Here is a 14,661-nt window from a genome sequence, read left to right as displayed (position 1 = left end):
CACTCCTTGGCAGGTCACTGGGTACCCCAGTGTGCGCTGGGGTTTCCAGCCTTAGCCTGGGGAATCTAGCCATTCACTGGGCCTCAGACATTTTGACACTCGGCAATCTAAATACGAGCATCGTATTTGGTGCTCTGGAGATGGAACGTCATTGTAGGTTCAGCACGAGCCAAGGGTGGCAGAGGGGGCACTGAAGCAGAAACTGGTCTGTCAAAAAAAGAGAACTTGACTCCTGCTTACCTGCCCAGCAAAGGCAGCGGTGCTGTGCTAACCTAGTTGTCAATTTCTCTGTCAAAATGCTCCACTGTCCAAAGCAGATTCAAGGGCCTTCTCACTCTGCTGACGTTCCTAAGTAAAGGGAGCTGGATGAGGGGGCAGAGGGCCCAGGGGAGCAGGTTCAGGCCAATGAAATTGGGAATCTAGAGAGGAAGCGGTTGAGCTGCCCACCGGGGAGAGGAAGGTGTGTGGCTGAACTGAAGCAGAATTATGCCTGGGTCACAATCCTGACACAAAGCTCTCCCCTTTCTGGGGCCTCAATTCTATATCTGTCAAACAGGTGAACGTTCAGCAGTTCTTAGGTTCTGCGGTTTCAGTGGAGACCTGAGGGTTTAGTATGGTTCTGATCTGAGGCAGACACTGGTCTCAGGGCCTGGGACTGGGGGAGGAGGCCCTGGTGACCAGATGAGTCTGTAGGGACCTAGCCGCCACTACCACAAGTCCAGTGAGTCCAGAGGAATTCACCTAAGGCCTGAGGGGGCTCAGGTACACCTCCATCCAATCTCACTCCCCAAACAGGAACCTGGTGGTCTATGTCATGGCAAAATCCTGACAAGTCCGCCCCTCCATTCTGCTTTAATGACCACCAAGACAGTGCTACCCAAGGGCCAAACATAAGGTTGGTCTCATTAAGGTCAGCTTGCATTGGCCATCCCTCCCCAGGACTAGCTGGAGCATGGAGGACAGGTTGAGAGGACATCTGGGCTGCAGCAGGGACATGCACATAGGAGACACTGCAGACAGTGGACAGCAAGGGGCTACTGAGGCACTGACTGCTAGGGGGCGGGGGGACACAGGTCACCACACCCACATCAGAGGAAGCATGACTGTTCAGTGTTAAGGCCATCCAAACATAAGTCTACTTACTTCTTTGGAGCAGGATCATAGAACTTGTACTGATCCATGATTTTTTCTTCCAATTTTTCCTTATGTCTCCGTAAGGCGTTTAATTTGTCTCTAAGCATAGAGGAGAAAAGAAAAGAAAAAATCACAATTCAATCCAATTTTAAATAAAGTGCAGTAAGGGGCTAGCCTTGTGAATCGACTGATCAGCCCAATGGGAGAGTCTGGCATTGTGGTGGTCTTGGCCATCACTGTCATTGAGTTGGGAAGATGTGAACAGGTGCATCTGAGACGATCTCAAGAAAGCCCAGTCACCTTGCGCACATGTTATTTACTAAAGTGCCTAAGATCTAGCTCAGTGTGAGCTTGTGGGGTCTAACCTCAAACCATCTGAAAACTCAAACTCGGAAGCCCAAGAACCTTCCAACCTGGTCATTCAAAGTGTTGGCTGCTGGACTCAGGCATGTTAACAGAAGCCTGGGTGTAGTGAACTGTGGGTGGGCACTGAAACTAAAAAAGTCAGTTCAGGGGGTGGAAACTGACACATTGTGAGGACTGCAGACAATGTCAAGGAACTTCTGTTGATTGGGAATCTATTACGTCAATGGAGAAGCAGAATTTTACTTGTAGATTCCATAAAATTTGTACCATTTTCTAATTAAGAGGGAAAAAGTCAAAACTTCTGGCTTGGGGCTGTTCTGATACTGGATTTTTGATAACACTCCTCAAACACTTTTGGAGGACAGGCAAAGACAGTGAGTGGAGCGGGCCTGGGAGAGAAGAGGGCGTGGTGGGGACTGCAGAGAACCAGAGCTGTGTGCTGCCAACTCTGGCAGATCTCTGTGCCATGGGGATGCGGTCTGAGGAGTCAGAGCTCCCTTTTTTTTTTTTTTTTCCCAGAAAAGCAAGAAACCTAGGGTATGAAGTCAAGATTCCTGAAGCATGTTCACATACAGAGCTAGAAACCCTAGGGCACCTCTGATTTTCCAGGGGAGATCCTGGCCTTCCTGATCCAAAGGGAATGCATTTGGTCCATTTTATCTTAGGGCATCACTAGGGCTGTGTACGCAGGCACACACTACACAACGCTGCCCTCAGGACTCCTGGCCAGGCCCACCTCTCATCACCCGTAACGTCCTGGCAACTCGGACCCCTGACTTCATTTAAAAAATGAGGGCTCAGCACACAGTTGTGAACGTTTCCTGCTTAGGAAGGGAGTGTTCTGTGCAAAGTGACAGCTTCAAGAACTGCTTGCAGGCTGAGCAGCTGGACATCTGAGTCTGACTATGTGGTCCCGTGCTCAGACGCTTTCTGACTGCCTGCAGACAGCACACAGATTTACAGTAGAAAGCTTGCCACCTACTGGCCAGGTGCATAACTCTGATGCACATGGGTACCAGGCTCCTCCTCCTAGCCAGCGCTGCCCCATCTCTGCTGGCAAACTTCAGACGGATCACAGTGGCCAGTTTCGGGCAACTGTCATGTTTACCCCCAAATGACAACATGGTTATAAAGAGAAATCATTCTCTGGCAGGAAGAGCAATGAAGAAGCATCATCATTTCAGAGAGCCTGGGGAGTGGACTGGTGTTCCCTGTGACCAGAAGCCTGCACAGTGTGTTTCTACGTCCATTGTTCACACTCACCACCAACACTCTGGTCTCCTATTTCCAGTGTCAACCACGACTGCACATGGCGGTGAAACTCACACTGGATTTTGAATTTGTTGCATCACTGGTTTCCATGACGAGAGCTCTTCCCCAGCTTTCGTTTCTGGCAACTTCCTCAGTCCTGCTACACTAGCCACTGAGTTGCCATTGAGTCAGTTTTAACTCATGAATGTCTCATGTGTGTCAGAGCAGAACTGTGCTCCGTTGGGTTTTCAATGGCCAATCTTTCACAAGTAGACCTCCAAGCCTTTCCCGTCTGAGGTGTCTCTGGGTAGGCTCAAACCTCCAACCTTTCAGTTAACAGCTGAGCATGTTAACTGTTTCCGCCACCCGGGACTCCACTACACCATACTACATCACTGTGAACCTTCCGACGGATCCAAAGCCTTCAGTCTGGAACAGATGCTCCCTCTCCAGCCTTCTCCCCTGGTCTCCTCACAGTCCTGGCATCCAGTCACCTGCCACATCCCACCTCAGCAGCAGAACCCTAACTCCCACTACGCTTCCTTCCATGCTTCTCTGTAGCTCACGGTCATACATCTGCTCACATCGTCCTACTAGGCCTGATGTACCACAAACACCGGCTGAGTGAGAGCAAGTGGAAGACCCAGCAACTCACTCTCTGTTGACAACCCAGGGGGAACAGGAACCAACAAGGAAAGGACAGCTTTATGGCCATATCTGTGCTTGAATTGCCGCCCTGAGAGACCCTCATCAGCACTGTTGTAATTTTAGAAGTTCATTTAACTCCCAAAGCAACAAAGCCCAGAAGCTTTTGGTGGTGGACTGTGAGAAGCAAATGAGCTACCAAGTCCGTTTCCAGAATCCTAGAACCATCCAGGAAAACCAAGGGAGCCTGGTTGGTCAGTCCCTTGGTGTGGACCGGCATCACCACCCATCCACCTTACATGTACTGCTTCTGCTCCTCGTGGTACTGCTCTTTGTTCTCCATGTTCTGCTCCAGAAGCATCTGGTTCTGTTGGCTCAACAGCTGGATCTGGCTCAAGAGGTGATGGTTTTCTTCCTCCAAGTTTCCCTTGAGACGGGAGAGCAGCTGCAACAGACCAACAACGCCTCAGAAACCATGGTACCCCTGCTAGAAATCTATCTCAGCGTCTCCTACACTAGTGAAGACAAGGAAAGGGCCAACACAGCCAATGGGATAGGAATGGCTGAGCTCTCTCTACACCGGCGGGTTCCAATATGGCGGACACGACAACATGTGACCACTGAGCGCTTACAATGCAGCTGGTCCACACTGAGAGGGGCTGCAAATAATACCATACACTGCTGACCTTTCAACAGTGCAAGGGTTAGGGGCACCCATCTCCTACACAGTCGAAAATCTGCATATAACTTGCAATTAGCCCTCGAACAACAGGTTTGAGCCGCATGGGTGGGCCCACTTGTACATGGATTCCTTTTCCTGTTACCACTGCGATGAGCCTAAGTGTCGTGAACATCCACTTAAAGCTTCGCAGGATTCTAACCATCTCCGTGTAAGCACTCCAGCTCTCCAGATTGTTGGGATGGAGCGGGAGGGGCTAGCGGTTAGTGGTATGTAAATCCCTCACAAATGAGTTATTTACTGCCTATGTGTTGAAATGATATTTTAGATATCATGTTTAAATAAAAACATTACAATTGACTATATCCATTTCTTTCTATATCTTAAACACAGCGACTAGAAAAGCTCACACTATGTGTGGTTCCCATATGTTTCTACTGGGGAGGCTTGGGACACTTCTTCTACAAAGAGCCAGAAAGAGTACATATTTTCGGCTTTCCAGGCTAAACAGTAGTTTCTGCAGCCAGCACTCAACACTGTCATTGTGGCTCAAAAGTGGCCACAGACATGCTGACAATCGGGCGTGGGGGCATTCCAATACGACTGTGTGTGTGGACACTGGCTAATGGCTCTCACGTCATTGTCTCATGACACAAAGCAGGATGCATTTGATTTTTGTATCCCAATCCTCAAGACCACTTTTAGTTTGCACAGCACAGAAATGGGCGGTGGATCAGGAAGGACGTGGGATAAGGGGTATTCCACTGTGGGGAACACAACCAGTAAGAGGAAACACAATGTGTGTGGATTGTTGAATGGAATAGTGATGATCTGTTCTGGAAACCTTCACCCAATTCACACAAGTTTTTTTTTTGTGTGTGTGTGTGTGTGTGTTTTTCAAAAATGATCTTTAAAACAAACAGATGAACAAGTGGAGAACTGGATTTGGCTCGAGGGCTGAATTTTGCCAACTCTTGCTGCAGCTGAATATTCCCAAGGAGCATTAGGCAAATCACAGGTTCTGGATTCAGAAAGGCTGGGTTCAAACCCCCAACTAGGAATGAGGATCAGTGTGAGGACAGGCATGCCGATGAGAGGATTCAGTAACAGAGAAACACCCTCAGCAAGATGCCTGGTGCACAAAGGGGGAAACCGAGGCTGTCCCCTCCTCTTCAGCCTGTTAACAGCGATAATTTTCATTCTGTTTTTAAGAGAAAAAGCAAAATTCTGTGTAGCCGGAAGAGAATAAGGTACAATTGGTGCATAAAGAGAATGGGAAAGGAAAAGTGGGTGAACTATGAGTGATTCTTCTTTTCAATAAGAACGCTTCCAACGCTGGTGTGGGTCTATTGTTTTGGGTGATGAGGTACTTGGAAGTCAGTCAATGAGAAGTCTGACAAGTCAGCTGTCTGCACAATAAAACCACCCTTGGAAACTCGACTCTGACAGTCAAGTGGCCCCGAGCATGGCCACAGGTGCTAGGGGGCCAGCAGCCCTGGGTCCCTCATTGGCCTTGAGATCCCCGCAGAACCTTGGTAATGATGATGAGGCGGGCAGCTGCTCTTCCGCCCCATTAAACCCTGGCACGCTGGGCAACACACAGATCCACTCTGTGACACATGGGTGTCCCTGAAAGGGGTGGAGGTGGCCCTCCTTAACGCCAAGCCTCCGCCTGCGGGGGAGAGCTGGTTCCTGCTAGACTTGGAAGTTTCCTTGGCCCCTGACCCACCGTCCCCGCCACAGACCCTTTCCCCTTCTCACGACCTTAACTGCAACCACTAAATCATCAATGATCTCTAAAACATCCTGTCCCATTTTTGCTCAAGCCAACCCTTGCCCTGAAACAGCCTTCCATCTCTGTGCTTTTGCCTCAGACTTCCAAGCCCCCGCCTCCAACGCTGGGCCCACGGGTCTCTAGCCACAGGAGGTAGCCACGAGATCTGGCTGAGTACCTACAGGCAAGACAGCTCAAATCCCCCATCGGTGAGGTCCTACGGCTTCTGTGAGAACCAGAGGACAAAGGTGTCTGAGACACACACAAAGCAAACACCAAGTGTGTCCTGGGGGCTGCCTTAGAGGTGGAGAGAGGCTCTGTTACCCTTCCTGCCTTAACTGCACCGGCTGGGGTTCTGCTCCAAATTCCACCTGAAGGAGAAGTGCTGCTGCTGAAGCGCCTACCACTGGATGCACATCTGGGACAGCACTGCCCCTTTAGAAACTGGGGGGCTCTGGGACCAGTTCTAGACCCACCCCCTCGGAACCCTGAGCAGAATTGGCCATTCTCAGGAAGGTCCCTAGACCTTCACAGCTCCCAAGATTTGAAGCAATAGACAACGTAAGATACAGTGAGAGAACTGAGCTCATAGTTCCCGATGTCCTCCCAGCGTCTCCCTCCACCCTGCAAAAAGGAAAAGCCAGACTAGCACATTCCCATCAAACACCTCTGAGGCACCCCCCCACGCTCAGCCTCACAAGGCACGGCTCCAGCGAGGGCCAGAGGCCGTCACAGCTGCCCCTCACCTCGCAGTGGTTGTCCCGCTTGGTCAGTGAGATGTCCAAAGTCTGGTGCTGTTCCTTGAGCTCATCGAAGCGGGCCTGCCAGCGGTTCAGTTCCAGCTGTGAGTTGTTGAGTGAGGTTTTCAGCTCCTTGGTGTGAGAGTGCAGCTCTTCATACTCCTGCGTCAGCTGGTGGTGTAAGAAGCTGACTCTATAGGGAACCATGGGATAGGGAGTCAGGGTGGCTCCGAAGGGCACAGCCTCGGAAATGGGCTATGCCTCAGCTCTGCTGGCTGAAGGCTGTGTAACCTCAGGTAAAACCTTAACCTCTCAGGGCCTGAGTAACTTCACGTGTCAAACTACGGAGTGGACTAAATTGGTGGTTTAAGAATTGGTTTTTTTTGGAGTCCTGGTGTGTTGCTGTGGGTTAATGCTTTAAACTACAAAAGCTGTTTGAACTGGAAGGTCGGTGGTTCAAGCTCACCAGCTGCTCCTCAGAAACCCCATACAGGGTTGCTATGGGTTGGAACCGGCTCGATGGCACTTAAAAACACCATGAGATACCCTAGAGTCCTGCTAACCACCAGACTCCTAACCACAAAGTCAGTAGTTCAAACTCACCAGTTGTTCCTCGGGAACCCTATAAAAGGTTGCTATGAGTCAATACCAACTTGACATAACAACGAGACACTCCTGGTACCACCAAAGTTGGGGACACACAACAGGCAGGCTCTGAAAACGCTTTAGTGGAGTGTCCCTGCCACCGCTGGTTCTGAGTTTAAGGCTTTGTCATCTCTGCTTACTCGGAAAAAAGGGTTCTGTTGTTAATGGATTTTTAGGGAAAAACATCGGAGTAAAACATTGTTGTTCTAAAATTCTGTCCATGCCCAGATTTTTCCCATTCTTCCTTTCTAATTTCAACGTAGGACATGAATAAAATATGAGATGCCAGGGTATTATGTAAATCTGCTACCATCACTAGCATTGGAATACCCATTTGCCAACAGGGGCTTCTTGGAAAGGGCTCTATACCAGACACTCAAGCCACCAAGGGCTCCTGGATGTAATCTGGGCCTTGTTGGCCTGTGTGGTTTCATTTAAAAAAATTTGCTGCCACCATTGAAAGATTTTGGAAGTCTCTTAACAAGCCCCAGATGTCCAGTTGGTCATCTGACCTGGCAGTCACCCCGGAACCAAGAGCGGCTGCTCTCTGGATGGGGTGGGCTCTCCCTCACGCTCCCTGTGGTCTCCTCTGTGAGTCACCTGCCTGGCCTTAGGTGCCTCAGTGTCTCAGCGTGTAATGATGCTCGTTCACACAGAGCTTCGTATGACTGCCCATTTGGAGCATGACAAGATCTGGGTTCAGGCCCCGACTCTGCCACTAACTAGAAGTAGTGACTTTAATGTTCACGTTACTGACTTCCCAGGAGCCCTTTTCCTCATCTGTGAACAACTAAAAGGCCGCTGCCTGCCAGCAAGTCAATTCCTACTCATGACTGGTGGGTTTGAACCACTGACCTTTCAGTTTGCAGCCTAGTGCCTAACCCACAGCACCACCAGGGAGGGACTGGCGCACTACCACCTCCCAGAGACCACCATGTGCCCATCACAATCCTCGCAAACACACAGGTGGGTGGGGAAGCCACCATACTTAGCCAGTGTGTCCCCAGTATCCTGTGAGTCTGTCCACCTCAGTCACCAGCTAGAGTCACCTAATACCTCCTCACCTATTCAGCTGCCCACAGGAGTCGATTCCGATGCATAATGGCCCCAGGTGACAGGCTACTCTAAATCGTGACGTTTATGGGAGCAGACTGACAGGTCTTTTCTCCTGTGAAGCCGCTGGTGGATGTGAACCTCCAACCTGTCAGCTAGCAGACACGCGCTTCACCTTTGCGCCCCCAGAGCTCCTTCAATCTTCCATTAGTGTTTATTCAGTGAGGTGGGTCTGAACAGAATGTTGGATGCTGCTTCTACACAGGAAGGGCTGTTGGCGTTAGTGTCTACCTGTCCAGCTCCTCCCGCAGCCTCTGGTTCTCGCCCGCTGCCACGGCGTTCGTCCTCTGCTCCTGCTGTAGAGCCTCCCTCTCGGTCTTCAGAACCTTCTCCAGCTCGTCCAACTCTGCCTTGTGTTTCAGCATGTCGCTGTGCCTGGTGGGAGAAACAACATGCCTGGCTCTGCTTCACGGGAAACACACACCACAAGTGACATTAGAGACTCTGGAGAAAACAGGGTTCCTCTGTGACTTCTACAGAATTGAGGGGGGTGCCCAGGGCAGGGGTGCAGGGGCAATACACGAGTGGCTGCTGGAGGTACTGTGGGCACCCAGGCTGGGTCAGGTGGTCCAGATGGACAATTCTGGAAACAATAATCTGGGTTTGACAAATTAGGGTCATGGGTGAACCAAGGTTCCCCAATGCCTAGTTGTTGTGTGCCTCAAGTCAGTTCTATTCACAGCCACAGTACAAGGTTTCCCAGGCAGAAAATCTCTACTACAACAGAGAGCCTCAGCCACCAAAGAGAGGCTGGGGGATTGGAACTGCCCACCCCGTGGTTAACAGCCCAACCATAACCCAGTACCCAACCAGGGTTTTTCAGCTGCTGTTCCCCTGTGATGTTGTAGAAAAATGGCTCTCAAAGCCACTCAACTCCCCAGCTGAAGTGCAGAGCTTTTGGGGAATACTGCTCACCAGACTCCCCAATACAAGGAACCAAAACCAAAAACCAAACCCACTGCTATGGGGTCAATTCTTATTCAGAGTGTCTGCCCCACAGGGTTTCCATAAATCTTTATGGAAGCAGACTGCCACATCTTTCTCCAGCCGCCTGCAGACTGTCGCGTGGGTTCAAACCACTGATCGACTGGCAGCTGAGTGCTTCACTGGGACGGTACTGAGGAAATGTCCCTTAGGGAGCTGGATGTGGGGGCTTGTCCTACACCCCCAAACATGCTGCACTGCTGTGGATAAACCAAAGGTGTTGTCGACCATCGCCCACCCTGCTTGCTGCACCACACAAGGAACGTAGAGAAAGCCACCCCCGCTTCAGAGCTGGTGCAAATGCCCTGCAGGAAATCTTCCCTTGTGTGGCTCTGTCAGGAGTGTGCATTTCAGTGCATGTCATTTTATCCAACAGAGGAGTGAGGAGAAGGGGTGGGGAGTGAGGAGCATTAAGAGGAACCAGGGTATTGATATCTGTGAAAGCTGGGGGGTGGGGTTCACAATTATCATTCTGTCTGCTTTCTACACATCCAAGCTTCCGGAATTCAAGGTTAAACAAAGAAGACTGAGAAGAACCGACAGGCCTGGGAAGCTACTCACACCATTGTGAGATGCTGGTTCAGGGAATCCCCAAGTTGGGCACTTGGAGCCCCTACGGCTGTGGGGTTTCCAGTTGCACAGACACCCTAATGGGCGACCCGCATCAGCCTGATGATTCCTCCCACAAGCTGGGGCCTTGGGTTCCCCAGCCCCCTTGGGCACACCCCCATCACCAGCTCCTGGACTCCATGCCACGTGAGCCTTGGGCACGCCCCCTTCCGGGCTCCTTCTCCCGGCCTGTTCACACCCCTACTCCGGCCCCCACCTCCCAGGTACGCACCGTTGCCTGTTCCCGCATCCCGCAGACACGCACCTCTCCCCGAGCTCCTTGTGCTCCAGCTCCAGGTTCCGGTGCAGCGTCTTCAGGCAGCTGTGCTGGCGGATGAGGACCTCGTACTCTGAGGACTGGTGCTCGTGAAGAGCGCCCAAGCGCTCGTGGTCCTGCAGCAGGGCCTCGTAGGCCGCCGCCAGCTGCTCCCGCTGTTTCTGCAGGCCCTCGTTCTCCGTCTCCTGGGCCGTCTGCTGGCTCTGTAGCAGCGCGTACTGCGCCGTCAGCGAGGCGCTCTGGGAGCTCAGCGTCGAATTTTCCACCTGCGGGGAGGCATTTGGAGCCCTGGTGGCGCAGCGGTATACGTGCGGCAAACCAAGGGTGGGAGGTTCCAATCCACCCAGCGGCTCCGTGGGAGGAAGACTTGGCGATCTGCTCCTTAAAGACCACAGCCTAGGAAACCCTAGGAGGCTGTTCTACACTGTCACGTGGGGTTGCCAGGAGTCGGGAATCGACACATAACAAACAGGCTGAGGTAGAAATACCAGGTTTCCCCTCACTGGCACTGCAGCCTCACAAACTCCTTCCTGCAACAGTACAACCAGGAAGGAGTCAGACAACAAAGGCTGGGGCTCCTGGAGGTCAGCATCCAGACCCGGTTGAGGACAGGCCCACCAGAACTCAAGCAAGGGGCTGAATACCACAACTGGTCAATGAGGTGGCTCTTACAGTCTGAGTCTTTCTCCACAAATGGGGTCTTTTTGGGAAAATTGTGCTCTTTCTGAGGATAACCTCTTTGGATGCTCTCTTTGGCCCTTTCTAAACACATACTTTCTAGAACAAGTCCACGGGAAGATCATTAGGATGTAGAAGATTGTGTGGCACTGTAGGATAAACACTGTACTGAAAGGTTGGTTTGAAACACAAGGTTAGTGGTTCAAACTCATCAGCCGCTCTTCAGAAAACCTATGAGTTGTCAACGGCACTTAAGAACAGCAATACTCAACCAATACAACTTACCTGACTTTTATAGAACACTCCGCCTAGCAACAGTTGAGTATGCTAAATCCAACCACAGACAAAAGTTACCAGACAGACCCTATTCTAGGCCATCAAACACGTCGCCACGAATTTAAAAGCGTTCAAGCCATGCATGGTATTTGCTCTGATCACAATGAAATTAAATTAGAAATCAGTAACAGAAAGATCTCTAAAAATTTTCAAGTATCTGGAAACTAAATAAAGCACTTCTAAAAACAAGCAAACAACTCAGAGGCCAAAGAAGAAATCAAAAAGGATATCCGGAAGTATTCTGACCGGAATGCAATGAAAGCATGACATGCTGAAGGTTGTATGATGCTGCTAAGTCAGTACTACTTCTTGCTGTGTGCCGTGGAGTCGGTTCTGACTCACAGAGACCCTGTATATGATGAGGAGATACCTAAATGTCTACATTCAGAAATTCAAAAATTCCAATCAATGACCTCAGCTTCCACCACTAGAAACGAGAACAACCAGTGAAACTCAAAGCAAGCAGAAGTCAAAATGGAACCAAAAATAGGAAAACAGAGAAAAGTCAATAAAACCAGCAGCTTCTCCTGTGAGAAGATCCATCAAATTGATAGTCTGACTGAAAAGCGAGAAGACCCAAGTAAACCACCCCAGGAAAAATAGCTGAAGCCTCACAGAGATTCTACAGAGCCTAAAAGGATAAAGATACTATAAACAACTCTATGCCAGTAAATTCAACAACTTAAATAAAACAGGCAAATTATTTCAAAGACATAAACTATCCACACTCATTCAAAAAGAAATAGAAATAAACCCTGAAAAGTCCTGTTTATCAAAGAAACAGAATTTGTAGTTTAAAATGTTCTCGTTAAAAACTCTAAGCCCAGAGGGCTTCACTTGTCAATTCAAGTATTTTTTAAAAGAAGTATTTTTAAACTGAAGAGGAGGAAATATTTCCCAACTCATTCTATGAATTATCCTAGTATCAAACCAGACAGATACACCCCAACAACCATAGTTTTTAAAGAAATATTTTACAACTGAAGAGAAAGAAACATTTCCCAACTCATTCTACTAATTATTCTGGTATCAAAACCAGACACATACACACCACCAACAAATAAAAACGCCCTACAAACCAGTATCCTCCATCAACACAGATGTAAAAAAAATTTTTTGCTTAACAAAAATTTTAGAAAATCCAATCCAACAATATATAAAAAAAGTAATATAATGTGATTATGTGTAATTTATATTCCAGGAATGAGAGTTTGGCTTAACATTTGGAATATCAATGTAATTCAGCATAGAAAAAAATGAAAAACTACCTACCATCTAACAAAGATGCTGAAAAAACCCACTCGACAACATTTAAGATCCCATTCCTAATTCAAATTCTAATAGACTACACATAGATGAGGACTTCCCTGACATCATAAAAGGCATTTAAAAATTTTTTTGCTGAAAATCTACAACAAACAGCACACTAACAGTGAAACACTGAGTGCTTTCCTCCTAAGATCAGAGACGAAAGACAAGAGTGTCTGTCTTCACACTTGTACTGGGAACTCTCAGCAGCGCAGTAGTAAGGGGAGAGGAGAAAGTAGTACAACTGCCTTAACGTGCAGATGACATCATCATTTGTGTATAAAATCCTACAGAATCCAAAACAGCCTCTTTCTTGTTTTCATAAAACAAATTCTAACCTGTTTGCCATTTTCTTGCACATTATCCCTATAACCATTGTTACATATTTTCAAACGCTTTTCCCATAAACTGAGTTAATAAATAATGAATGACAATTCACCTGCAAATATCTTTTGTTGTTCTTAAGTGCCGTAGAGTCGATTCCGACCCATAGTGGCCCTCTATAGGGTTTTCGAGGAACGGCTGGTGAGCCTGAACCACTCGCTAACGTTGCATTTCAAACTGACTTTGCGGTTAAGCACATTAATCCACCAGTGTGCTATAGGAGGGAGCAGAGGGCACTAATTCTGCTATATGCCTTCAACCATCTGAGAGGCTCTTCCCAGCTCACTTCTCTCTTGGAGTCAGAATTCACATTTCACTCAGGAAAGCCTCTCTGCCAAATCCTACAGCAGCGAAATCTGGTTAACTCTATTTAACCAAACTTACTGGATACCAGAAGAACATGGACAAAGCTGCAAGACAAAGGCGAAAGAAATGACGCTCCATCACTTAGTGTGGCTTATAAACCACCTTCAGAGTTCCCGAGGGTAGGAAATACTGCTTTCAAGAAGCCTGTTTTGTTTTAAATAATAGCAATAAAACAGTGTTGTGAACTCTCCCATGTTTCCAATTGCTTCTTTTTGGGAGTTGATGAGATCAATGTTGGTGTCTAAGAGATGCAGATCAACAGGTCAGTGTGGTGGTGCCTGCCCCAGCTGCTGCCCTCCTCACTGGCAGCCACCCTCACCTGCAGCTTGGCCGTCTGCGTCTGCAGCGTGGTGTTGTGCTCCTGCAGGAAGGCACTCTGTTTTTGCAGCGTCAGGATCTGACTGCTGAAGGCCACGTTCTGGGACTCCAGGTGCTGTAATTGCTCCTTGAGCAGCTGCTTCTCGGTCTGCAGGGCGGCGTTCTGCGGGGGCAGAGAGCACGAGGCAGATCACACACTGGCCACAGGCACTCGAGCTGTGACTAACCTCAGGTGACAATTCTTTTGAGGGCCAATGCCAGAGTCCAACAGAAAAGACAGTTTCTCCCAATTTGAAAAGGTACATCAATTGATTAAAATATATGAGGAGGCTTCAAAAAGTTCGTGGAAAAATTCCATCACCTTTTAACTCCATTTTTCCATGAACATTTTAATCCATATGCCAGGAGTCCTGGTGTGGCGCTGTAGGTTAATATGTCAGACTGCAAAGTCGTTTGAACTACAAGGTTGGTGGTTCAAGCTCACCAGTTGCTCCTTGGAAACCCTATACAGGGCCGCTATGGGTCGGAACCGACTTGACAGCACTTAACAACAACAACAATCTATATGCCAAAGAGCTCTGGTAGCGTAGTGGTTACAAATCGGGCTGTGAACCTCAGGGTTAGCAGTTCGAAACTACCAGCTATTACCCAGGAGAAAGATGAGGCTTTCTGTTCCCGTAAAGGTTTATAGCCTTGGAAACCCTACACAGGGTCGCTATGAGTTGGAACTGACTCCACGGCACATAACAACAACAATCTATATGCCACGATAGCTGGGCCCTAACAGAATGGGAGAACAATGTGGAAAAAAACCTCAAATGCATTTGAAAACAAAACATCTGTTGGACTGGTTCAGACTGGAGGACTCTCTGAGACTATTGATACTCTTCCAACCTAGACCTGAGACTTATCTTAGAGGTCACCATGTAGCTAAATAACAACAAACTGGCTCAAAAAAGAATATCACAAGTACTATGCTTCTTTTTTAAAAAATTACCTAAACCCGAGAGAGAACGTAAGGGGCAGGGAAACCAGATTACCTAAACCCGAGAGA

The 14,661-nt window shown here is 48.7% G+C and overlaps 1 protein-coding gene across 1 annotated transcript in view; it reads right to left on the bottom strand.

Annotated features, from left to right (window-relative positions):
* Positions 1-14,661, bottom strand: part of CCDC88C (coiled-coil domain containing 88C) — a 154,566-nt gene that overhangs the window by 17,363 nt on the left and 122,542 nt on the right. The window contains exons 19-24 of the mRNA XM_006839573.1: positions 13,609-13,770; positions 10,206-10,483; positions 8,579-8,722; positions 6,596-6,782; positions 3,696-3,841; positions 1,144-1,233 (exon numbers count right to left, since the gene is read on the bottom strand). Of these exons, the coding sequence (XP_006839636.1) occupies positions 1,144-1,233; positions 3,696-3,841; positions 6,596-6,782; positions 8,579-8,722; positions 10,206-10,483; positions 13,609-13,770 (1,007 nt within the window). The remainder of the gene's footprint in view (positions 1-1,143; positions 1,234-3,695; positions 3,842-6,595; positions 6,783-8,578; positions 8,723-10,205; positions 10,484-13,608; positions 13,771-14,661) is intronic.

The sequence above is a fragment of the Chrysochloris asiatica genome, unplaced genomic scaffold, assembly GCF_000296735.1.
Source record: "Chrysochloris asiatica unplaced genomic scaffold, ChrAsi1.0 scaffold00025, whole genome shotgun sequence".
Classification (NCBI taxonomy): Eukaryota; Metazoa; Chordata; class Mammalia; order Afrosoricida; family Chrysochloridae; genus Chrysochloris; species Chrysochloris asiatica.
Note: the sequence above shows the minus strand (reverse complement) of the source record. Positions and strands in the feature narration are given on the sequence as shown.